At 38.3% G+C, this 24,343-nt stretch overlaps 2 protein-coding genes across 2 annotated transcripts in view; one reads left to right on the top strand and one right to left on the bottom strand.

Moving 5' to 3' along the window:
* Window positions 1-20,013, top strand: part of lsp1a (lymphocyte specific protein 1 a) — a 48,631-nt gene extending 28,618 nt beyond the window's left edge. The window contains exons 7-13 of the mRNA XM_055008649.1: window positions 3,960-4,003; window positions 6,575-6,656; window positions 8,698-8,835; window positions 10,327-10,425; window positions 11,269-11,355; window positions 12,352-12,460; window positions 19,035-20,013. Of these exons, the coding sequence (XP_054864624.1) occupies window positions 3,960-4,003; window positions 6,575-6,656; window positions 8,698-8,835; window positions 10,327-10,425; window positions 11,269-11,355; window positions 12,352-12,460; window positions 19,035-19,057 (582 nt within the window). The 3' untranslated portion in view covers window positions 19,058-20,013. The remainder of the gene's footprint in view (window positions 1-3,959; window positions 4,004-6,574; window positions 6,657-8,697; window positions 8,836-10,326; window positions 10,426-11,268; window positions 11,356-12,351; window positions 12,461-19,034) is intronic.
* On the bottom strand, window positions 15,083-23,408 carry prr33 (proline rich 33). Its single transcript, XM_023263363.3, has 3 exons — window positions 23,240-23,408; window positions 22,783-22,830; window positions 15,083-18,618 (listed from the first exon to the last, which is right to left on the bottom strand). Exon 3 carries the CDS (start codon window positions 18,601-18,603, stop codon window positions 15,424-15,426), a length of 3,180 nt encoding a protein of 1,059 aa, XP_023119131.2. The 5' UTR covers window positions 18,604-18,618; window positions 22,783-22,830; window positions 23,240-23,408; the 3' UTR covers window positions 15,083-15,423.
* Window positions 23,409-24,343: the final 935 nt, after the last annotated feature.

The raw sequence follows: 24,343 nt of genomic DNA, 5'->3' as shown, positions 1-24,343 counted from the left end.
TGTCCTCTGTCTTCTGTTTTGTTGAGCTACTGCTGATAACCAGGTCAAACCATACCTATGTGGATAGATAGACAGGAAAAAGGGTGATCTGTCCTCCCATTTGGTAATCCTTTAATAAATACAACTTATAGATGGGCTTGTATGGAATGATACCACGAAGTACATATACATTGGCATTCAAAAGTTTGGGGTCACCCAGGTAATTTAATCTTTTCCATGAAAACTCACACTTTTATTCATGTGCTAACATAATTGCACAAAGGTTTTCTAATCATCAATTAGTCTTTCAACACCATTAGCTAACACAATGTAGCATTAGAACACAGGAGTGATGGTTGCTGGAAATGTTCCTCTGTACCCCTATGGAGATATTCCATTAAAAATCAGTCGCTTTCAGCTAGAATAGTCATTTACTGCATTAACAATGTCTACACTGTATTTCTGATTCATTTAATGTTATCTTGATTGAAAAAAAATGCTTTTCTTTCAAAAATAAGGACACATCTTAGTGACTCCAAACTTTTGAACAGTAGTGTACATGCACACCAGAGACAAATCAAGTGACCAGTAAGTGTGTGTTCTCTTCACAGCTGATGGACTCGGTCTCAGCTTGTAAGTTGCGTGTGTGTGTATGTGTGTGTGTGTGTGTGTGTGTGTGTGTTTGGAGAGCCAGCATGTCCTGGCTGCACCAGGAACAGCATGTTATGTTATCAAAGAACTCACTGATATTTGAAACGTTTCAGTGTCAGTATAATGAGCTGTGTCCAGCATACATGTCTGTGTTGTGTTTTCCTAATGCTTTTTGGACTTTTTCGAGCCCCTTCAGTCCCGAAAGATGTTTTTATCTTGTGTTTAAGGTTCAACACAACATTTTTTTCATGACTGAAAGGGCTCCGTAGTTGGATGTTATATCAGTGGCACTTGGCGAAAATGTCTATGGGCATGACACTGCATGTGTGTTCTGCACTGGTGCATCTTCTTTTGGCATTTCTTTCCCCCTTACATTAGAATGAACAAGTAGACTGAGCGATACTGTCAGATTAAGGAGAAAATAGAAAAAAGTATGCTGTCCATACAAGTGAGAAAAAGGACCTTTGAAACAAAAACTTAAAATTTCTTAGTGATTTAAGCCAGTCAAAGTTGGCAGCTGTCCAGAGGACCCAGATCACAAAGAGCTCCAAATCCCTCAAATCATACTCATCTTCTCTAAACTTTGACTGCCTGATTAGTTATAGCTGCATTAAGTTATTACCACCAAGACCAGGAAGGAAAGCCTTGAATGTGGTCATCTGTTCAAGTCTTTGTCGCCACATTCTTATTAATGTCATGTATTTGATGCATTTCACTGCATGTTGCAAGAACATTTTACCTCACAGGTAAAATGGGTAATGTCATCCTGTTCTACACTAATTTATACAACAGCAGGCTTTCATACAAATCTATGGATACACCTGCATTTGACAAGAAATTAATATAGCTGTGAACATAGTTACTTGGCATAGTTCCTCTGCCAAGGAACACGGCGGAGTTTTGTGACAAAAGCCCCATGCGATTAATGAAATTTGCAAAACAAACATGAAAAACAATCCCAGACACAGTGTAAATAAAACTGTATGTATTTCTGGCCAGTTTTCATTAGCTGTTGTCACAGGCTGCTGTTTTAGCTGTGGCAGACACAAATCATTACTCCGCCAAGGAACGCGGTGGAGTTATGTGACGATCTGCATTGCTTTGTCTGTCTGTTAGCAACATTTCTCAAAAACAGATTAACAGATTTGAAATTTTCAGGGAAGGTCAGAAATGACACAAGGACCAAGTGATTAGATTTTGATGCAGCTTCTAATGTGGATCCATGGATTTGTGAAAGATCCAAGATAGCAGCACGATGTTGCTGTAACTATGACTACAAGTGAATGCTACGTTAGCTGCTGCTGACAATCACATGATTGTGATCCTACTACAAATTGATCATTGCAGACTATGAAGATTTCATCTGTTGGAAATCATACAGCAATTGAATGCTTTCTTTGTTTGGAATATTCATCATATACAGCATATTGTCTGATTTGATTGTATGTTTAGCTGCCCGTGGAAGAAGCTGGTGTGGACTGAGCTTTGGTCACAAGCTCAGGGCTTTCCTTTGTCTGGGTGTGTGTGTGTTCATGCAGAGGAAAGTTCTGACTTTGATGTTTGACCTCTGAGGTCAGAGAAAATACTGATCCTGTCCTGAACATCAGTCCTCTGAGAGAAAATTAAAATGCTGTGACATGAAGCTTTGGGAACATGTGACAAATATGTGACTAGGTCCTCTCAAGGTGTGTAGGTCAGCATGGACAGATGGCTAGGACTTTTCGTTTCTGTGCTGCTATGCGGTGGTTGTCGAGGCATTCAGATCCTTTCCCTAAATATAAGTAACAGTGCATAAAAATAAAATACATATTATTACAGTCCAAGTCCTGCATTTAAAACTAAAAATAACATATGTGTGAGAATATTAATGGTAATAGTAAAAGTGTATTCTTCTACATAATTGTTAGATTTTTGAGAATGGTGCACTACTGTGATTTAGCTCCTTTAGGTTTAGGTCTTAACTGCTTTATATACAGTTTGGTGGTTTAGTACTGCTTTCCCCAGCTGGTGGGTTTTACCCCTCCAAAGGGTCACATGATAATTATGAGGGGTCATTTATCAGAGATCAAAGCACAGAATAAACAAAGGTTTTGATAGGATATTTACTTACATTTTAAAATATTGGATCACTTTACCTCTTCAGGTCTCAAATGAAATGAAAGCCAAATGGGAAAGTATATATTTCATGGAACTGCTAGAAGCTCATAGACACACAGATTTACTGTAAAGAGTCACCAGCTAAAAAAAGGTGGAAACTACTAGTTTAATCTTAGTGTTGTTTTTAATAGGTTGTAAGTTTCTCATGTTTTGTGCTATAATTTTCCAAGTACAATGTCTGTAGGTGTGTAAAGTAAAAGAGAAAACATCAGATGTAATATTTGTTCCAGTGCTGGAAAATCCTTAATGACAAATCAAAGTCTTGCAGTGAAAATGATGAGTACTCAAACAAAATGTCATCAATGAATTGAAATAGTCCCAGTAAGTGTCATGGTTCTATTTTGAATGATAATATATTGTTATTATACTATTATTTATAAGTAAGCACCATTTTGCTGTTGTAGTTGGTCAAGATAAACCTTATCTAAACTGTATTATTATTTATATAGCGCCAGTTACAATTCAAATTGTCCCAAGACGCAGCGTAGAGTCAACTCTTACAGTACATTGTCTTTAAAGACTTATGCTGTGTTTTGCAATCTTAATCTGAAAAGTAACTCATAAAAATAGTGCAGTTTTTCAGTAGTGTATAAAATATAGTAGAGCGGACATATGAAGTGGCATGAAATGGAAATATTCCAGGAAAGTTCAAGTACTGCAAAATTAATCAGGTGTAGTAATAAATGCTGTTTTCACAACTGGATTCATCTAGAGGTCTTAAAGCTAGTTTACACTAATCCCTAGACCATATTTTATCACTTCTCAGCATCATAATCCATGAACACCTTTTAGACTTTTTTTTTCAGTTACATCCTGATGTTATATGGAACAACAATGGGGTTTAAATCCCACAATCGTTTTTATCACCTGAGAACAAGCTATGAAAACGATTAATTTCATAAAAATACACAGTGTGACACAGTGTCTTTTTCAGGAACATATGTGGTAAAAAGCCTCATGTTCCCATCAGCTTGTGAGGCTGCTCTGAAGACTCGCACAGTTTGATGAAGGCCAGCAGGCTTGCCTCTGTTTGTGTTGGATCAACTCATGGAGGTTTGCGGCTGAACGCACAGCGGAGCTGTAATTAAGCCACTTGTGAACTGAGGCAGCAGCACAGAGGAAAACTTCCTATGGTCACCTGAAAAAATGACCTCAGACTTCTTATTTTTCAGATTACGGAGAGAACAGAGTCCCTGAACCGCTCACTGAAGAAAAGGTGAATATCTTCATTAATGTCCTGATCAGTTTTACAGCAACCACTGATTTACATTCATTCATTCATTTTGTAACCTTTACTTTGATATGGTGAACCATTGAAAGCTGTTCTACCTGAAATCAATGCAAATGCAAAGATTAAAGATTTAGGCAAACATTAAAACCAAAAACCCACTACTACTTCTACTACTACTACTATTTCTACTGCTACTGCTGCTACTACTATTAATTATAATGTATACATGACAAGAATTCTGTCAAGTGTTTCATACTTGTTTCTTGCCAACTCCTGCTAAATAAATTAATGCAAATTATTATGCTTGACAAGATCATTTACATTGATTTCAATGGTGAAAACTCAACTCATTCATGGCTGAATGTGAACAGTATGTGGACAGATGAGGTAATTCAGCTACTGCTCACATTCAGCCATGAATAATCCCCAAGAAGACAGGAAAAAGCAAGAGCCCACAGGTGAAGATACTTCTAATTGGGATTAGTTTTGATTTTGATATAGAATTTTTCAGTACAAATTATGATATCACTTTCACGGTTTGAGTCAAAAGTAGAATAAAGTGTTTACGAATGTCAGAATATTTCTTGAATATTCTTATCCAGAGTAACCAAAGTAAAAATGTCTGACTTGGAGGAATTACATTTTGCTGGAAGGTGATATTGTGGTGGGTTTTGCTAAGTGTGAAACCAGATTCCATTTTTTTTAATAATGGATGAATTGTTCACTCTAAAATGTGATAACTTAAAGCATCTTATTTTGTCCAATCAGCTGTCTAAAACCTCAGATAGATATAAACTGGAACCAGAGATATGAAAGTTAGCTATTTGGACCAATAAGCCAACAACAACAAGCAACAAGCAAATCATTTCAGCACAAGTGAACTATCAGCTCTGTCTTCTCTCTGTCAGATGAGCCTCGTAGCCAGTTAACTCTCTGCTGTCTGGAGGTATACACAGATGGAGAGGGTCGGAGGTGACCTATCCACCTCTCTCAGTGCATCACCCTCCTCAGGCAGTGATTTATGGTTCCGCTTAACTCTGTCCAGATGCAGGCAGCTATGTTTTCTCTGGTGGTTGGTGAGGTATGTTGGCTCCAGGCTGTCTGCAGCAGGAAATTATCAGCTCTGAGGAACTCTCAGCAGGAGGGAAGCCTTTGTGAGGATGCTTTTATTTTAAAATAACTGTATTGAGAGGAGGGCTACACAGTGGCTTAGTGGTTAGCACTTTCAACTTGCAGCTAGAAGATCCTGGTTCCTGTCCGGGCCTTTCTGGGATCTTTTTGCATGGAGTTTGCATGTTCTCCCAGTCATGCGTGGGTTTTCTCCGGGTACTCCGGCTTCCTTACACAGTTCAAAAACATGCTGAGGTTAATTGGTAACTCTAAATTGTCTGTAGGTGTTAATGTGAGTGTGATTTTTTGTCTCTACACTACTGTTCAAAAGTTTGGGGTCACCCAGACAATTTCATGTTTTCCATGAAAACTCACACTTTTATTCATGTGCTAACATAATTGGGTTTTCTAATCATCAGTTAGCCTTTCAACATGATTAGCTAACACAATGTAGCATTAGAACACAGGAGTGATGGTTGCTGGACATGGGCCTCTGTACCTCTATGGAGATATTCCATTAAAAATCAGCCGTTTCCAGCTAGAATAGTCATTTACCACATTAAAAATGTCTAGACTGTATTTCTGATTAATTTAACATTATCTTCATTGAAAAAAGTGAGTTTCTTTCAAAAAATAAGGACATTTCTAAGTGACCCCAAGCTTTTGAATAGTAATGTATATGTAACCCTGTGATGGACTGGTGACCTGTCCAGGATGAACCCTAACTTCACGCTAAGTCAGTTGGGATAGACTCCAGCCCCCCGCAACCCTGATGAGGATTAAGTGGTGTATAGATAATGGATGCATGTACTGAGAGGAGTCATGATGGCAGTACAGCCTTTGACTCCAGCGGAAATTTTCCCTCCTCTAACTTTATTGCTGAAGGGAAAACTTAGTCACTCCTTCCAGCTGTAAATTCTCTCAGCAGTGTCTTCAACATCTCGATCCAACAGTGTGAGATTAGCAGCAGGCTGTGATGTCAGCTGAGACATATTGAAGCAAATGATTGGGATAATGAATGAGGTTTCACCCTCCCTGGGAAGGAATGACATCATTGTGTAGCAGACTTTTGATGTGAAGATGTTAAAATTGTCTTAGACAAGATGACAAATTTGAGAATGAAACCATGCTGGATCTGCAGAGACCAATAGGCAGGAACACATCCGAGAGACCTTCATTTACTGAACCACAAACCCAGATTGGAGTGTGTTGAGTCACCATGTGCTGGGATGACATGACTTTTGTGGTTTTGACTGAAGTGTGAATATGCAGAATTGGGGAGACAGACAACAGAGAGAAACACAATAAAATGCAGAATTATTTCCCAGACAGACAAACAATGAAGTGCCCACTTTTCACAATGAGAAATGCGACTACTGGAACCCAGAATCTGCGTCTCTGGTGTTAACTGATTGTAATTTCTTTGTTGTGTTTCATGTGAATCAGTAACAGCTTCAAGAAGACGCAGCCTCTCATCCTGCTGTCCAAGATTGATGATAAGCTGGAGCAGTACACTCATGCTGTGGAGGTGAGCTCACACACACATCTGTAGTGGTGTATTTTTAACCCTAAAACCAAATCGTCAGAAATAACTCGGAAAGTCTCCAACTCTTAGTTCACAAGCCCTGCTGTAACTGGATGCAGCTACTGAAGGGTTCACTTGTGAATCCATAGAAATGCCCATATTTAGTGACAAATATATGAATATTAATATTAATGATTCACTGCATTCATTTTTACAGTTTATTTTAACACAAAGATATGTTTTTAGTGTGCTTATTTGGCCACTTATGTATACATTGGTACAGATCATATTGATAAAACCCAAATGTTTTCCTCAAAATATCTGACTTTACCACCTATAATGTCCGTTCCTACTCACTACAGCTTTATTACTCTGCCAAGGAATGCGGTGGAGTTATGTGATGATCAGCACCATAGAATGTGGCCATTTAATATAGATGGACCCACAAACAAAATGGCCTTGTACTGAGCACAGGCATGTGTTACCCATGTGTACAGTATGTACGGATACTGAATTGTGTAGGCTTAATATGTAGCAGGTGACAGGAATTGATGGGACTTGGAAACACCCCCACAATTTCATTTTTTAAAAATTTTTAATATTTAATTCAATTGTTCCTTGTATCATTTCTGATGGATAAGTCCTGATAAGTCTTACAGTGCCACCGTCTCACAATGATACAGAAATCTTTAACAAATCTGTGCATTCAGACTATAAGCCACATCACTGCCAAAATCTAATCACTTGGTCCTTGTGTCATTTCTGACCTCGCGCATGGACAGACAGATTCACAGATTAACAGGCAAATGTACACCAGTCGTCACATGACTCCACAGTTCCTTGGCAGAGTAATAAAATCTATTTGGGGATTGTGTGTATGTACCCCAAATGCAACAGCGTCCCCAATTAACTGGTGTGTGTGAAGATAGTACCCAATTTATACACACACACACACACACAGAGAGAGAGAAGCATTGATGAAGCTGTTGAATGTTTTCATCAGTGATTGCCTCTCCTCGTCCCTGCAGGTGACTATCATGTCCGTCTGACTTAATTTATTTTTGATGACAAACTGCCCAAACTGTTCCTCACAGGCAGTCTTGTCATCAGTGGAGCTAAAAATGCACATTTGTCCTGATGGTGACCTTAGAGAAAAGGTCATGGGGTCACTGTGATAATTTGGATACACAATCTGGAAAGCATGGAATATTCAGGATAATTCTGAGAAATCTGCGCAGTAGTTGTTGAAATGTCACTTTCAGCCCAAATTTCAACCCGGTCAGCCTAAAAACATCCTTTTTTTCTGTCCCGAAATTCACCTCTAAAGTTTGTGCAAACCTTTCAAAGTTTTCCTCACAGTCAGAAGTGCCTGACATTTATTCTGCTGCAGTTTTGAACCTATGGACTCACATTGTTTGCAACCAGCTGAGGGACAAAAGCAGCTCTGACCCTGTGGACACCGTCACAAATCTTTGCAGCACCTGCACAATGACCTTAGATCTTTTTATGTCGGAATGTCAGGCAGATATATGATGGGAAAATCCGACATTCACAGCTCTTTATTTTTATCACTCCATTCACTGTTGTCCAAGCTTAGTAGGAGAATGTTTTATGACCTGAGGTTAGTTCTAGACACCTTTATTTATGCAGCACTTACAAACAAAAACTGCTCTAACACAAATTTTAAGAAGAGTAGAAATGAAATCTATGAAGTACACAGAATACTCTCACTACAGTTTCTATTATACTCCAAGGCATAACACAACCACACTGATAGTAAAACTTGACATATAATTGAAAATATAAAATATACTGGAGAAATGGCATTTATTTTGCATTTGTTTCTCATATCAGTATATGCCTTATTCTATTTAATGGTCAATTTTGTTGTCACATAACTTGGCAGGACTAAGATTTTGAATTTTTGAGTGCTATAACCAAGTGGAAACACTGTAATACACATCACCAGGCCTTCATTTAAAGTTTTGATATTCGCGTTCCATCAACACACACAGGACTAACCCACAGGCTTGTCATTGTGCAGAACTCTCAGGAGGCCCGGACAGTGAAGGCATCGCTGACCGACCTGCCCAACTCACCAGAGGTCGTAGCCTCCAAGAAGAACCTGTTTGAGGTTGGAGAGGCCTGGAGCCAGAGTCCCAGCAAGGCAGCCGCCTGCAAGGTGAGAAAATACTTAATACTGTCAGGCGTTTGCTCCATGTTAATTTGATGTAAACGAGTCAAACTAAGGTAGTGTTCTTCAAATAGCCAGTTTTCAAGATGAATTTAAAAGCGCTGTGATGCTGTCAAAACACTACACATTTAGTTTAACAGAAACTGATTGGGAAACCAGATCTCTTTTGCTTTTCCAGAGAAACAGCTGCAGTATCAAAACACTCACCTTAAGCTAATCGGGACAGATTGCTCAATGAAGATCATGTTTGTTAGTTTGGCCGACCTCAAAGCTACAAGCTCACACTTCTATTTTCAGTCCTGGCACCAGCTTTAATGTTCTCGTCTCTCATATGTTTAATATAAATCTGTTTTAATGGCGTTCTCTGGAGTAAACAAACAAATGGACTCATGTTTGCAAAGACTGCTGACTGTCACGTCTGGTTTTCGCTTTTAAACCTGCAAGAATAAATCAAAGAATCAGGTTTAGGAAATAAGCATTAGGTGAAGTTCATTATCAAACACCACCTATGAAGTATTAGAGATAGAGAAGAAGCAGGTTTATACTTAATTTGTTTTATTTATACAGGAAGTATAGAGGTTCACTTCTGTCAGTAGAAAAAGTACTTGTGTTTAAAAATGCAATATTACTATTAAAACAATCAAGGCTGAATAAAAATCCATTATTTCAATGACCTACAGTTTCTTACATTACATTTTTATTTAAATGGAATATTTGTTTCAACAAATAAATGTATAAATGGATGAATATGTTCTTGTAGCCTATTTTTCATTTAAATGTAATATGTATTTTTTTAAAAAAACAAGAAAAGCACTCAGAGAGGGCAGTACTCTGCTAAGGCTGATCAGTTGTATGATTTCCGACGGATGAAGTCTTCAAAAAATTTACAATCTGCAGCGGTACATTTGTAGTAGAATCGCAATCATGTGATCGTCAGCAGGCAGCTGACATAGTGTTCACTTGTAGTCATAGTTACAGTGACACCGTGACGCTATCTCGCAATGATACAGAAATCTTTAACAAATCCGTGGATCCAGACTATAAGCTGCATCCCTGCCAAAATCTAATGAGGTGGTCCTTGTGTCATTTCTGACCTTCCCTGAAAATTTCATCCAAATCCATTAATCCATTTTTGAGTAATGTTGTGAACAGACAAACACACAAACAAAGGCCAGTTGTCACATAGCTCCACCACTTTCCTTGGCTGAGTAATAATAGGCTGTTTTAGAACACATTTTTATTTATACTGGAATTTTTTAAAAAAAAGACAACTTGACTGTTTTTGTTAAATCTTCTTAAATCTTCTTAAAAGTTTAAGAAGAACACATTTTTATTTATACTGGAATTTTTTTAAAAAAGACAACTTGACTGTTTTTGTTAAATCTTCTTAAATCTTCTTAACAGTTTAATTAATCAGTATTATATATATTCAGGGTCCTGCTCTGTTTCAACTCATCCTTCGTGTGCTTTATCAATCAGGACACTGAGGGTCTGAAGGTGGGCGTGGCAAACCTGATCACTCAGTGGGTCAGAGTCCCTTCAGACGGCAGCAGCAGACAGTCACCCTGCAGACCCGCTGTAAGTCACAAACAAGACATTTATCAGTGAAATGATTGTATATGATTGTCACTGTATATATTTTTTCTGTTTGAAGTATCTGTTACCTCACCAATAAAGAAGTGATGTGATGCTGCCCTGCACTAAATTATACAACAGGCTTTCATATAAACCTCTGAATAATCCTGTAGGTGACAAGAGAAGGATAATGCTGTAAATATAGTCTCAATATACACTATCGTTCAAAAGTTTGGTGTCATTTAGAAATGTCCTTATTTTTGAAAGAAAAACATTTTTACAATGACAATAACATCAAATGAATCAGAAATACAGTCTAGACATTAATGTGGTAAATTACTTGGCTGGAGATGGCTGATTTTTAATGGAATATCTACATAGGGTTACAGAGGAACATTTCCAGCAACCATCACTCCTGTGTTCTAATGGTACATTGTGTTAGCTAATGGTGTTGAAAGGCTAATTGATGATTACAAAACCCTTGTGCAATTATGTTAGCACATGAACAAAAGTATGAGTTTTCATTGAAAACATGAAATTGTCTGGATGACCCCAAACTTTAGAATGGTACTGCAATTTTTTTTCAAACTGTATCTTACAAAACAACTGACAGAGCCAAGGTGAAGTGAAGGAGCATTTTTAATGAGCAGAACCTGAAGTTGACCGTGACTGTGTGTAACAGGTTTTAATGAACAGAGCAGCTGCAGTGAGATCACATCTCTGCTGCTGACCTAAAGACGATGCGTTCATATGCAGAGCTGGCAGTCTACTACGTAAGGGTTCCCTCTAATGGAGAACCAAGATACAACTGATGAACTGGGTTGTGGTTATTTATTGTTTCATCAGGATGTGAAGCCTGGAGATGTGATGCAGAAGAAAAACATGTGGGAGATCATTGGTGACTCTTCAGGGAGACCTGGGCAAAAAGTGAAGGTATGCATGCACATGTACATATTGTAACCGAAACATGGAAACATTGTTGTCACAAAGGATCCAGAAGTCCAGTGGCAGAGTCACACAAGTTTTACGTTGTCGGTCAGGCTGAAACCATCATGTGAGGTTTGGGTTTGTTTTGGACCCAGAAGCAGAACACTGAGAGTTGCAGTGGAAAAGGTGGATGTATTAAATTAACAGCCTTTAAAGAGGAGCCAAGGTGGCTGAGGGCTGGCTGGAGGTGATCAGCTGGAGGCAGCGTGGCCGAGATGGTAGTGAAGCACACACAAACATAAAAGATCAGGGAGTTGTAAAGAAGAAGCACTTCTCAGCTTATTTCACTGGAGGTGGCCAGAGAGGTGGCTGTGTCATAGGGGCAGCAGAAGCCAGGGCTTTATGGAAGTCTAGATGAGGTGAGATGATCCGCCAGTGAGTCCAGCCAGATCCTCAGCCACACACTGAAAGGGAATGATGAAATCTGTATGGAGTTCATTTTAGCTAAAGACACTGTTTTCAGTTTTAATGTTTAAAGTACACTACTGTTCAAAAGTTTGGAGTCACCCAGACAATTTCATGTTTTCCATGAAAACTCGCACTTTTATTAATGTGCTAACATAATTGCATAAGGGTTTTCTAATCATCAATTAGCCTTTCAACACCATTAGCTAACACAATGTAGCATTAGAACACGGGAGTGATGGTTGCTGGAAATCGTCCTCTGTACCTCTATGTAGATATTCCATTAAAAACCAGTCGTTTCCAGCTAGAATAGTCATTTCCCACATCAACAGCGTCTAGACTGTATTTCTGATTCATTTGATATTATCTTCATTTAAAAAAAAAAAAAAACTTTCTTTCAAAAATAAGGACATTTCTAAGTGACCCCAATCTTTTGAATGGTAGTGTATATATTAAGCAGCACGGCTCTAATTGTTAGTCATAAATTCTTGCACCTGTTAACATGCTTTTTCTGATTTTTGTCCCATCCCTCCTCAGGGCTCGGCAGGGGGTAAAAAGTACAAATTTGTCGTCACTGGGCACGGCAAATATGAGAAGATTTCCTTGGAGGACAAGGATCAAGCAGGGTTCACTAGCAGAATGTCTGGTAAGACCACTGACACAGGTTTAGAACAAGAAGCAGCTTTGTCTATCTGCGAGTTCAGTTCTCTATAAATATTAGTTCAGATTCAAAAATGTTGCAGTGTAATGCGTGACATAATATTAAGGAGAATTTTATTGGTTTATTTTTATTCCCTGTGTGGGGTTCATATCACACTTTTATAGTCATGGTACTGCCAAATGGATTTTGTTTTAATAACGGATATTGGTTGCATCAACAGACAATCATAGACAGTGATATAGATGGAATATTGCTTTACTATTAATATTATAATAGAAAACTCATGACCTGAATGGGAGCAAAGCTCTACCTTTATTTTATTTAATGTACTAATATACACTAGCGTTTAAAAATTTGAGGTCACATAAAAATGTCCATATTTTGGAAAGAATTCTTTTTTGTTAAATAAAGATATTAAATGAATCAGAAATATAGTCTAGACATTGTTAATGTGGGAAATTGATATTCTAGCTGGAAATGACTGATTTTTAATGGAATATCTCCATAGGGGTACAGAGGAACATTTCCAGCAACCATCACTCCTGTGTTCTAATGCTACATTGTGTTAGATAATGGTGTTGAAAGACTAACTGATGATTAGAAAACCCTTGTGCAATTATGTTAGCACATGAATAAAAGTGTGAGTTTTCATGGAAAGCATGAAATTGTCTGGGTGACTCCAAACTTTTGAACAGTAGTGTATCTGTGAGGGGGAAGGATCAGAAACTTGTTCACTGTCCATGTGAACATACAACTTGTTTTCAGACAGATGGGATGTCAGCCTACTTGTCTTTTAGGTATTCCAGAAAGGAGCTGTGATGTATGTTTAATTATGATTAAACTCCAAATCAATTCTTACAATTCATTTACATAAAAGAAAATATATGTATCCACCAGAGCAAACTGCTAATCAGCTGTGACATGCAAGTGTCTCTCATCCTTCAGCAGGAAAAATCCTCTGTGTCTCTTTCTTTATTGTTACTCTACATGAAAACAAATGAGTACAAGACTTCAAACTAAAATTAATCTGCTGTGAGAAAATAGTAGAAATGCTTCAATTCAAATGAAGTTTATTTTTGGCATCTCTTGCTCAGGGTAGTACAGTGTTTCATATTAGAAAACAACACAGTTCAAAGTGCTCCCCTTTAAATAAAATAATTGATCAGAAAATAAATTACCTCTAACAAAACACAGTTGGTTTTATTCTGAAATGCTAAGCCGTAAAATCAGCATCAAGCAGAGTTACCTACTATAGTTTATAATATTGAACTGAACTCAATATTATGAAAAATGTGAGTACTAGTTGTGCTATTGGTAAAATCTTGTTTTGATCTGATTAGGGAAAAAAAACCCGGAAATTATCTAAATATTGCAGCTTACTGCTCCACAAAAACCTCAAACAAATTAAGCATAAGGGAGACTCTGCTTGAGACTTGTTTTGAAAGTGTAAAAGTGAAAGTGCAGGTTCTGATTTTCTCAAAGATGAAAATCTATCAGTTAAAGTTTACATGTTTTTAAGGCTGTACCTAGATTAATCAGAAACTCCAGCACGTGTAAAAAAAAAATAAAAAATCTTTAGTTGTCTCCCAGCAAGTTTGAAAAGAAAGCTAGAAAAATAAAGTTTGGATTTCCCACTGTCACCTGAATTCCCTCTGTGCATCCTGACCTTTAACCCCACAAATCACTAACCTACTCACCTCCATCACGACAGAGGTTGCTCTTCATCATTGTTCAACTACTTTCACAAGCTTTTAGCTCAGAGACCATCTTCAAGTCACATTCAACTTCTTAGTTTAATGTACAATTATTTTCATCTTTTTTACTATTTTTAATGTGGAACATTGGTCTAACTCACACCTGCCAGCTGTATAGTCTGATTTATGTGATGTGCTGCTTTTTATTTTATTAAAAATTGCCAGGGTGCAGTTACTCCTATGTAAAGTAGTGAGTATTGATTATATAGGGATCACTGATTGCTTTTAATCACATAGTTTTTCCGTCATTACATTACCACTAACCATAAAGGAGATGGAAACAGAACGAAGCATATTGTGAAGCTTTAATTTGAAAGAGATTGTGTAAAAAGAAAAAATCCAATAGGTAGTGTTTAAATATTAAAATCAGATTATACCATCAATCACAGACTTAAATAAATCCCTTCTGTCTGCCCATTTTGTTCAGTCTAACTTTGGCTTGGCTTTGTGTACTTATAAGGAAATTAATTTACATGCTCTTAAAATATTGTTTCAGTGTGACTTTAAGAAGGTTCATTCAAAAAACATAACCATCTACAACCTAAAAAACATCCAAAACTCAAGTTACTCTACATTGTCTAGTAAGAGGTCTTACCCTGAGGCAAGTAGCACCATTTTGAATAAAACTGGCAATTATATTTTTAATGAAAATATGTATGTTTTATCTATAAAAACTAGATATTTTAAACATTTATTTTTCACTACAAATTGGTTTTATTTACTAAAAAGTTTATTTAGCTTTCCAGTATAAACGAAGCTCCTAATCTTTAGCCACCAATGCATATAAATAATCCTTAACCTAACAATTTATAGTTATCATGAACGTGTGAATAAAGGAACAAATGAGAAGCTCTGAAATTACATCAACACTTTAATCTGATGTAATGTCTGAATGACTTTAAGGCAAATGTTGCTCTTTCTGTCCAGCTAATTCACAAATACAAACATTTAACATTGACAACCAGTCACACAAAGCATTTGTCAAGTATAAAGATCAGGCCGAGTTTTCTTTAACACTGCCACAAACATCATTCATTTACACACAGACTAAGACTCCAGCCCTGTACATCATTTATGTTGCTAAGATTTCTGCACCTGTACATTAAACATAAATCATAGCATTTTTGTTTTGTTTCTTTTTTTGTTTTGTTTGGTTCTTACATTTTTGTCTTAGCACTTAACATTAGACATAGTTTAAGTAGCAGTGAACCCTCTCGCTGTTCTATTAAAGTCTTTTGGTTCCTCTTCTTTACCTTTTCGCCCAATTAGACCCATTTCAAACACAGTAGAAATTTTTGTGACCGGCCTCGATGCTGCCTCTTTAAGCTTTTTAGCATCAAACTTTGGACTAAAAAGAAGCACAGGCAGTCTGTAGGCAAATGAAGGTATTTCTTTTAGCTCCTTTGTCTCTTCCAGTTTCTCCTCCTCACTTTTGTTTAACTCGATCTGATGCATGATGTTCTCTTTAGAGGAAAACATTTGGAAGAGGACAGCGTCCCACATCTTTGTTGCCACGGGAGTGTCTTTGGTTTGGTTCTCGCCCTGGACCGCTGGCTTATCCTTGGCCTTATCTTCCACCTTCTCATCTAGCTTTTTCATCTCAGTCTGGTCCTGCACAGTGACCTCCTTCTGAGAGTTTATCTCTGGAAACTGGGGCTCCTCCTGTTCCACCACCATGTGTTTCTTGAGTCGGGACCAACCACTCACTTTAGATTTCACTCCCTTTGGCTTTTGTATGACTTCAAGAAGGGGCTTCACTTCTGGCATGGTCTTGTTAGCTTCCTTTGTCTCAAGTGAAGATTTAACTGCTGAAGCTGACTCAACTTTCTCATCTTCCATTTTGTTTTTAATTCCTGATTCAGAAGCAGTATCCTTAATAGGTACCGCAATGCTTGTCTTTGAGTCTTCAGGTTTAATCTTGGTAGCATCTATAGCTTTCATTGGATCTTGTGGTTCTGAGACAGCTTTTGTATCAGGTATTGCTTTCTGCTCAGGGGTCTGGACCTTGTCCTTGCCTAAAAGTTTCTTAACTGCCTTCAGGGGATCTTGGTCAGCACCTTTAGGCAGAGGACGTTTGGTTTCAGGAGTCTTTGTCTTTGGTTTAGTTTCTTGAACAGCTGTTTCCACCTTATGTTTCTCTGAAATGTTCCCCTCTGCTGTTGGAGATTTGGCCTTTGGTATTTCATTAATCAGTGTTGTTGCTTGTTTTTTTGCAACCTTACCAGGTGTTGAACTTGTCTCCTTGGATAACATTGTTCCTGATGAGTCAGATGCTTGTGAAACAACAATCTTGGGGATTGAAGGGGTGACAGCAATCTTTTCATCTCTCTGATGGGGTTTATCTACACCTTTGGGGGTTTCTTTGACTGTAGACACATCAACTGATGATTGTCCCTTCACAGTTGGTTCTTGACTAGGTGTTTTGCTTACTCCTAATACCTCTTCTTTAGTTTTAACCTCCTCTTGAGTTGGTGGCACTGAACTTATGATACCAAATGCTGGAGAGAAAGTTTTAATTCCGCCATGAGCAGCATATTCAGCTGGTGTCAATCCACGATAGGCAGACTTTTGAGACACTTGGGTAGGGGTTTTAGGTCTCTGAAAGGCGACAGGTGATACACCTAAAGGTGATGCCCCATATGTAGGAGTCTTTGGTCTTTTATAGCCAGGTGATGTGGTCATAAGTCGAGATGCCTCATACGTTGGAGTCTTTGGCCTCTGATAGCCAGTCACTGCTGTTGTTACTGCCACAGCGGTCGGAGATTTAGGTCTCTGCGAGCCAACTGGAGAAGTTTGGATCATTCCTTTTGTCAGATCATTCTCTGACTTTGACTTTGTAATATTCTGTTGTGTTGGTTTCGCTGCAGATGTCATGTCTGTGTGGATGTCCCCGTTCAGCATTGCTTCAGGAGGTTCTGTAGTCTTTAGACTTCGGGATGCAGGTAAACTGGTTGCAGCAGGAAGTGTTTGGGGTGTTCTTGACCTCTCTGGCTGTACCGTGATTGGCGACACAGCAAACAAGAGAGGATTAGGCCTTGAGATTTCAAAGACAGGTGTTGTAGCCCTGGTCACATGGTATGCTGGTGTTTTAGGCCGACCTGCTGAAGTTCTTGATATTTGGAACTCAAAAATTGGTGTTTTAACAGTTACTTCAGATGTTGGAGTAGCTCTTTTGATTTCAGATGTTGGAGTTCCTCTTTTGATTTCAGATGGTGGAGTGGCTCTTTTGATTTCTGATGTTGGAGTTCCTCTTTTGATTTCAGATGTTGGAGTGGCTCTTTTTATTTCAGCTGGTGGAGTGGCTCTTTTTATTTCTGATGTAGGAGTTATGTTAACTTCTGCTGTTGGTGCATTGTCTCTTTCAGTATCTGAAGATGTTGTTTTCCTCTGGAGATCTGTGCCTAATAAAGAAGGATGAGTTGTTGGTGATGTGCCTCTTCTCACTTCAGATGCTGGAGTAAAATCTGTTTTACTTTGAGGTACCATGCTGCCAATAGCAGTTAATCCAGCTGTGTCATACACTGGTGGTGTCCTGGATGTCTCGTAATATGATGTGGTCGCTGTGTACATCCTAATTTGAGGGACATCAAACATCGGTTTTGGTGATCTTGAGGGTTCAGTTGCTTTAAATGTTGGACGTGGGCTTTTGGATTTCACAAGCGGGGTCAACACAGTGAGAGGCCGAGTCATAGGTTGACCTCCTGCCATTGGATAAGGTGTCAGACTTGGACTTGTTGGTATTGACAGTGGGGTTGCTATAGCTGCAGCAGGTTTTAGACCAGCATGAGCTTCAGCAAATGTGCTAACAGCTGGCTTTTTCAATTCAGCAGCTGGTACTGTTGCCTCAGACACAGAGGAAGCTGGCAGAGATATTTTGAGTACTGCTGGCTGGGTGACTTGCCCCACTGCTCCTGAGACTCCAGAAAGCTGAGTGGATACTGAATACGAAGAAACTGTGGTGACATCCTGCGAGTAAGAGTATGAAGGGATTTCAACTGTCTGAGGCGACATCCCAGCTACCCGGCCAAAAGCTGCACGCTGTGGGTAAGGTGATGCCACATGTTGATACAGTGGCCTGACGGTGAATCGTGGAGGCTGCTGGATGCTGTAGAGGCTGGGTGTTGTCTCAGGAGTCTTGGGAGGTGTGGAGTGGTCACTGTGCTCGAGGTCAGGGCTTGCTTCATTCACAGGGGAAAGGCTGGAGCGGAAAGGTGCAGCAGATTGCGATGCCTGAGCAGACGCCTTTCTCTTAGCAGTTCTCTTGAGGAGCTTCTGAAGCCGAACATTGTCCTTTCCAGGCTTGGGCAGCAGAGGGGGAGGGTACTGCTGGGAAAGCAGGCCTGGCTGGTTGGCAGTACCGTAAGCGACAGCCATGAGTGCTTCTGCACCCTGTGGAGAACAAGTCAAAAACAGTCAAAGCTAATGGAGACATAAACTATAAACATGTAGGTCTATTAGCAAACATAACAGTTAAGTACCAATATGTACACCTCTCATAATATTAAAGTATATTGGTTCCTGGTCTTCAGGTCTTACCAGCAGTTAAATTAAACAAAGGAAATAAATACATTTTGAATTAAGATTTAAAATATTTTTTAAATGTTGACATGTCTTTGTAAGGTTTTTCTCTGCTGGAAAAGCTTTTTAGTTGATTAAGCTGATTAATCCTTAAGTATTTTTTGTTGTTAGTTTTGACTAAAACCCTGAAAACTTCCCAGAATTAAAAAAAAAAGATAGCTCAGTAGCAAATTGGAGGACTTTGTATCATCTGTATATCTTAAATGTTCTTTTTGTCTGTTTTGCAGATTTAGGTCATGGTGATTACTGAGAAGCTGTTTCCTCAGATAGGCTCCTTCTTGATCTCACATCAACATTTACTGGCGATAAAGACAACGAGCAGGAGCAGATCCTCAACTGTTCCAGTCTCAGTACTTCACTTATGTGCCATAAATCATATGTTTCCACTCTCTTAGCTGAACACATGCAACCAACAGCTAAAATCCAAAGGATTCAATCAATAAATGGTTTGTATTTGTCCAACTCACTCTTTGGTTTTTGCATTTTCTGGTGTTCTGTTTCTAGTATGCTATACTGCGTGTGTGTGTGTGTGTGTGTGAACGGTATATATATATATATATATATATATATATATATATATATATATATATATATATATATATATATATGTGTGTGTGTATGTATGTGTGTATATGTGTATGTGTGACTGTGAGCTTTACTGTTTATTTTCTTCATCATTGCAGTTATTAGGTAAATCATTCTTAATATTTTGTTGACCCTTGTAATATGGTGTTTGGGGACACCTGTCAGATAAAAGTTTTTGTAATACAAAATGTTTACATTTTCCAATCATTTAGAATTAATGAATCACACTCTTATACTGACTATTCTGTACGTACACATGGGCAAAATAACAATCTGAAAAATCTGGGCTTGGGAGGGACATACATACAAAAACTGTAAATGCATTTCATCCCAGTGACAATGATGATGGTAGGATGGGACATGAAAAAGTCATAATTTGGCTCACTCTGTGCCACTATGTACATGAAATGGACTTTGATTTGCAACCTATTACAAAAACAATCTTTACGATGCATAAACCTGATCATTTAGACTGTATTTCTTGTGTATACTTTCATTAACCCACTGGTGTCTCTGTACTACTGCAAACATTGTTCAGTTTAAATATCAATTTATTGAGATATCTGCCTGTATGTGCTTGTAACCCCTTTTTCTTGAATAAATTAAAATCATTTTCTACTAGCTGTTAACTCCAGTTTATTTCATTTTCAATTTTATTTAGTCTGGAAGTGAAAGTATAAAATCAGTCAAATGCCCTAAAGATATTTTCATACTGCTACAACTCCTGTGTACTATGCTCGACACACCGATGTGCTTAGGGTGATACATGAGTTAGTATTGTCTACTAAAGCCAGAGATCAACACTGTGGGCTAAAAAACAACCCAAAGAATTGAGCTGAGCTCTTCCTGGATGATGCTACCACTTCAGAGCTGATCCTGGAAGCTTTTGCACAGCCTAATTTTAGCATACAGGCAAAGAGGATGCTAGTCAATCACCTCCGTCTCTGTGGGAGCTCGAATATGACAACAACATTTTAGGTCAACATTCCCAATAAATGAAAATATGTCCTAATCAATAAATGCTGGAGCAGATGGTAGTGGTTCAAAATCACCAGCAATTCTGGGACCACAAACATCCACAGCATATGTCCAAAATTCTTTAATATGAGTGTTAACATGTAAAATAAACAAATTATTCATAGGTCTATTGTATGAGCTGAAAATTGTTTTGATGGCGGTAATTTAAGTTAGTTAATTTCACTGACATCTGGCTATTATTTGATGTGATGTCACTCTGCACTGGAAGCCCTGGGCTGGTTTGTTTAATCTCTCATCTTAAACCTCAATTTCTACATTTTTCATATTTACCTGATGCTAGTATGTATCATTACTTATTATTTACACTACCAGTCAAAAGTTTTGACACATATTTTCATTCAATGGGTTTTCCTTATTTTCATGACTATTTACATTGTAGATTCCACTGAAGGCATCAAAACTATGAATGAACACATATGGAATTATGTAGTAAACAAAAAAGTGTGAAATAAGTCAAAACATGTTTTACGTTTTAGATTCTTCAAAGTAGCCACCCTTTGCTTTGATTACTGCTTTGCACACTCTTGGCGTGCCCTGGATGAGCTTCATGAGGTAGTCACCTGAAATAAGTTTAAATTCACAGGTGTACCTTGTCAAGGTTAATCTGTAGAATTTCTTGCCTTCTTAATGGGGTTGGGACCATCAGTTGTGTTGTGCAGAAGTCAGGTTGGTACACAGTTAACAGCCCTATTTGACAACTGTTAGAATCCATATTATGGCAAGAACCAATCAGCTAAGTAAAGAGAAACGACAGTCCATCATTACTTTAAGAACTGAAGGTCAGTCAGTCCGGAAAGTTGCAGAAACTTTCAATGTATTCCCAAGTGCAGTCGCAAAAGCCATCAAACACTCAAACGAAACTGGCTTACACGAGGACCACCCCAGGAAAGGAAGACCAAGAGTCACTCTGCTGCTGAGGATAAGTTCATCCAAGTCACCAGCCTCAGAAATGGCAAGTTAACAAGTTACTGTGAAGCATGGAGGAGGAGGTGTGATGATGTGGGGGTGCTTTGCTGGTGACACTAGGTGATTTATTTAAAATTGAAGGCAAACTGAACCAGCATGGCTACCACAGCATCCTGCAGCAACATGACATCCCATCCCATCTGGTTTGCATTTAGTTGGACCATCATTTATTTTTCAACAGGACAATGACCCCAAAAACACCTCCAGGCTGTGTAGGGGCTATTTGACCAAGAAGGAGAGTGATGGAGTGCTGCATCAGATGACCTGGCCTCCACAGTCACCTGACCTAAACCCAATCCAGTTGGTTTGGGATGAGATGGACCACAGAGTGAAGGCAAAAGGGCCAACAAGTGCTCAGCATCTCTGGGAACTCCTTCAAGACTGTTGGAAAACCATTTCAGGTGACTACCTCATGAAGCTCACGGAGAGAATGACAAGAGTGTGCAGAGCAGTAATCAAAGCAAAAGGGGGCTACTGTAAAGAAAATCATACATACAATAATATATATATATATATATATATATATATATATATATATATATATATATATATATATATATATATATATATGTATATATATATATATATATATATATATATATATATATATATATATATATATATATATATACATATATATATATATACATATATACATATATATATATATATATACATATATATATATATATACATATATATACATATACATTTATATATATGCGTGTGTCTGTTCATATATATGTGTGTGCATGCTGAAGGGTGAAAGTGAATGCATGCAGAGCATCTGACCTTATGGCATCACAGCCTGCTGACACTGGAGAGGCCCTCTAAAATGAACTGTCACTGAGACTAGTTTGTACTGTTTTTTGTTTGTTTGTTTTTCATGTCTAAAAGATATATACATTACATCACAAACATTAGTGTTATTAATAGAAACTAAGAATCAGATACGTTTATTATACAGCTATCAATGATCCAAGTTGTGCTTGAAAGATCCCTGACAATATGAAGTCTCTACAAAAATAAATGTTTAATATCCTAAGTTTACTATTTGTGTCACCTCAGTGAAATGTAGGCCACTGCTGATTGTGTTTTAGACCCTGAATCCCCCCCATCCCTCACACACACCTCCCTCCCTGAACTTTCTGCCTGCCTGACACATGAGATACTCTCTCCTCCTTTTAAGGCTCTGGTAGTTTTGGTATTTGGAGTGCCTTCAGGATGTAAGTTCAAAAGAGGAAAGAGTAATAATAGCCATGTAATAAAAAACCAAGCTACTCCACAATGGTCTCCTTAAGTAAATAAATCCACCCCAAAAAGTCATTTACGTTTTGTGAAGTTATCAGTCTTTGCACAATCACAGGAAGCAGTGAAAACACTTACCAGGTATAAACTTGTTGCTGATTTTCAGATCGCTCCAGGCAGGTTCCCCTTGACAAAACAGGAAAGATCGCTGATTCATATTCCATGTCCAAAATCAAACTCTACAAGGACAACTTTATTCCTTATATATGTACATCAGGAAGGTTATAAGTCAAAGCTAAAACAAGATCATCATTTACTCATGCCTTATTGCAGGACAGATAAATGACAGGGCAGGTTGTGTTTTGAAAGCCACAGGGAGTTGACACAGTGCAAAGTTAACAACTAGATCAGCCCTGTTGGTGCTTTAATGTTGCACTGAGGACAAGGAAAAACACCCTGAGCTCCCCAAACACGTCAGACCTCTGCCTGCCGCGGTGGGGGGTTCTGCATTCAGCAGCAGCTGCCTCCCTAACACTGTTAACAGCTTCTCTCTGCTCTATCTGGAGAATAAAAGGTGTAATTTTGGTGTGTTTACCTGTGCGGCTGCTGCTTGGGGGGCGGCCGGCCGGCTGCTGCCTGCTTGTCCCAGCCTGGAGTGTCAGAACGTCAGGTTCATGTTGAGCCCAATTCGACCCCCCTTCCTACAAATGGAAGGAACAGGCGCCATGGCAGTCCAAAAATAAATTGAGAGTCCTGTGAGCTGCTCAGTGACAGCAGCGTCGTCGTGACAGAGAGCGAGGCGAGGCAAGATGCAGCACCGACAAGCCACAGCACCTTAGGTTTCACGACCTCAGAGCTCTAAAAGTGGGATCTGAGGGCCACCCAGGGGTCTTTCAAGGATGTATGGATCCAACAGGGTGCTCCACAGTGTGCTCAGAAAAATGAGAAAAGATTAATTTCGCATAAATTTCTAAGTGTTTTTAGGGGCGCTGTCAAGCTCATATTCACAGGACTTTAATGAAATTTTGGGAGTTCTTGGGACTGTAAGGGTATTCACTTTCAAAGAATTCTGTTTTATTTACACTACCCCTCAAAAGTTTGGGGTCACCCAGGCAATTTCATGTTTTCCATGAAAACTCACACTTTTATTAAAGTGCCAACATTATTGCAAGAGGTTTGTTGAATCATCAATTCACCTTTCAACACCATTAGCTAACACAATGTAGCATTAGAACACAGGAGTGATGGTTGCTGGAAATGTTCCTCTGTACCCCTATAGAGATATTCTATTAAAAATCAGCCTTTTCCATCTAGAATATTCATTTACCACATTAACAATGTCTAGACTGTATTTCTGATTCATTTCATGTTATCTTCATTGAAAAAAATTAGTGCTGGGCAATGTTTAAAATCTTTAATCGCAATTAATTGCATGTTTTTTCTGTGATTAATTGTGATTAATCACATTATTATGAGAAAAATTTAATAATGAATTTAAAAGTAATGTATTCTGCATTTTTATTTTAAAAGCACTGTCATATAAACAAACACTTTAAAAAATAAAGTGCTTTTTAACAGAAGTATTCCCTTTACACAGTAGCAGTTAAAACATTTCTTGTAAATCTCAACCTAAACATTCACCTTATTGTAATCAAATCAAATAAAACCAAAACTATTTGCCACGGCAACGGCATTAATG

Source organism: Amphiprion ocellaris, chromosome 3 (assembly GCF_022539595.1).
Source record: "Amphiprion ocellaris isolate individual 3 ecotype Okinawa chromosome 3, ASM2253959v1, whole genome shotgun sequence".
NCBI lineage: Eukaryota > Metazoa > Chordata > Actinopteri > Pomacentridae > Amphiprion > Amphiprion ocellaris.
The sequence above is the reverse complement of the archived record's forward strand: the minus strand, read 5'-3'. Positions and strand labels throughout refer to the sequence as shown.

Coding starts and splice junctions, on each gene's coding strand:
- prr33 (XM_023263363.3), bottom strand. CDS start 18,603: ATGGCTGTCGCTTACGGTACTGCCAACCAGCCAGGCCTGCTTTCCCAG.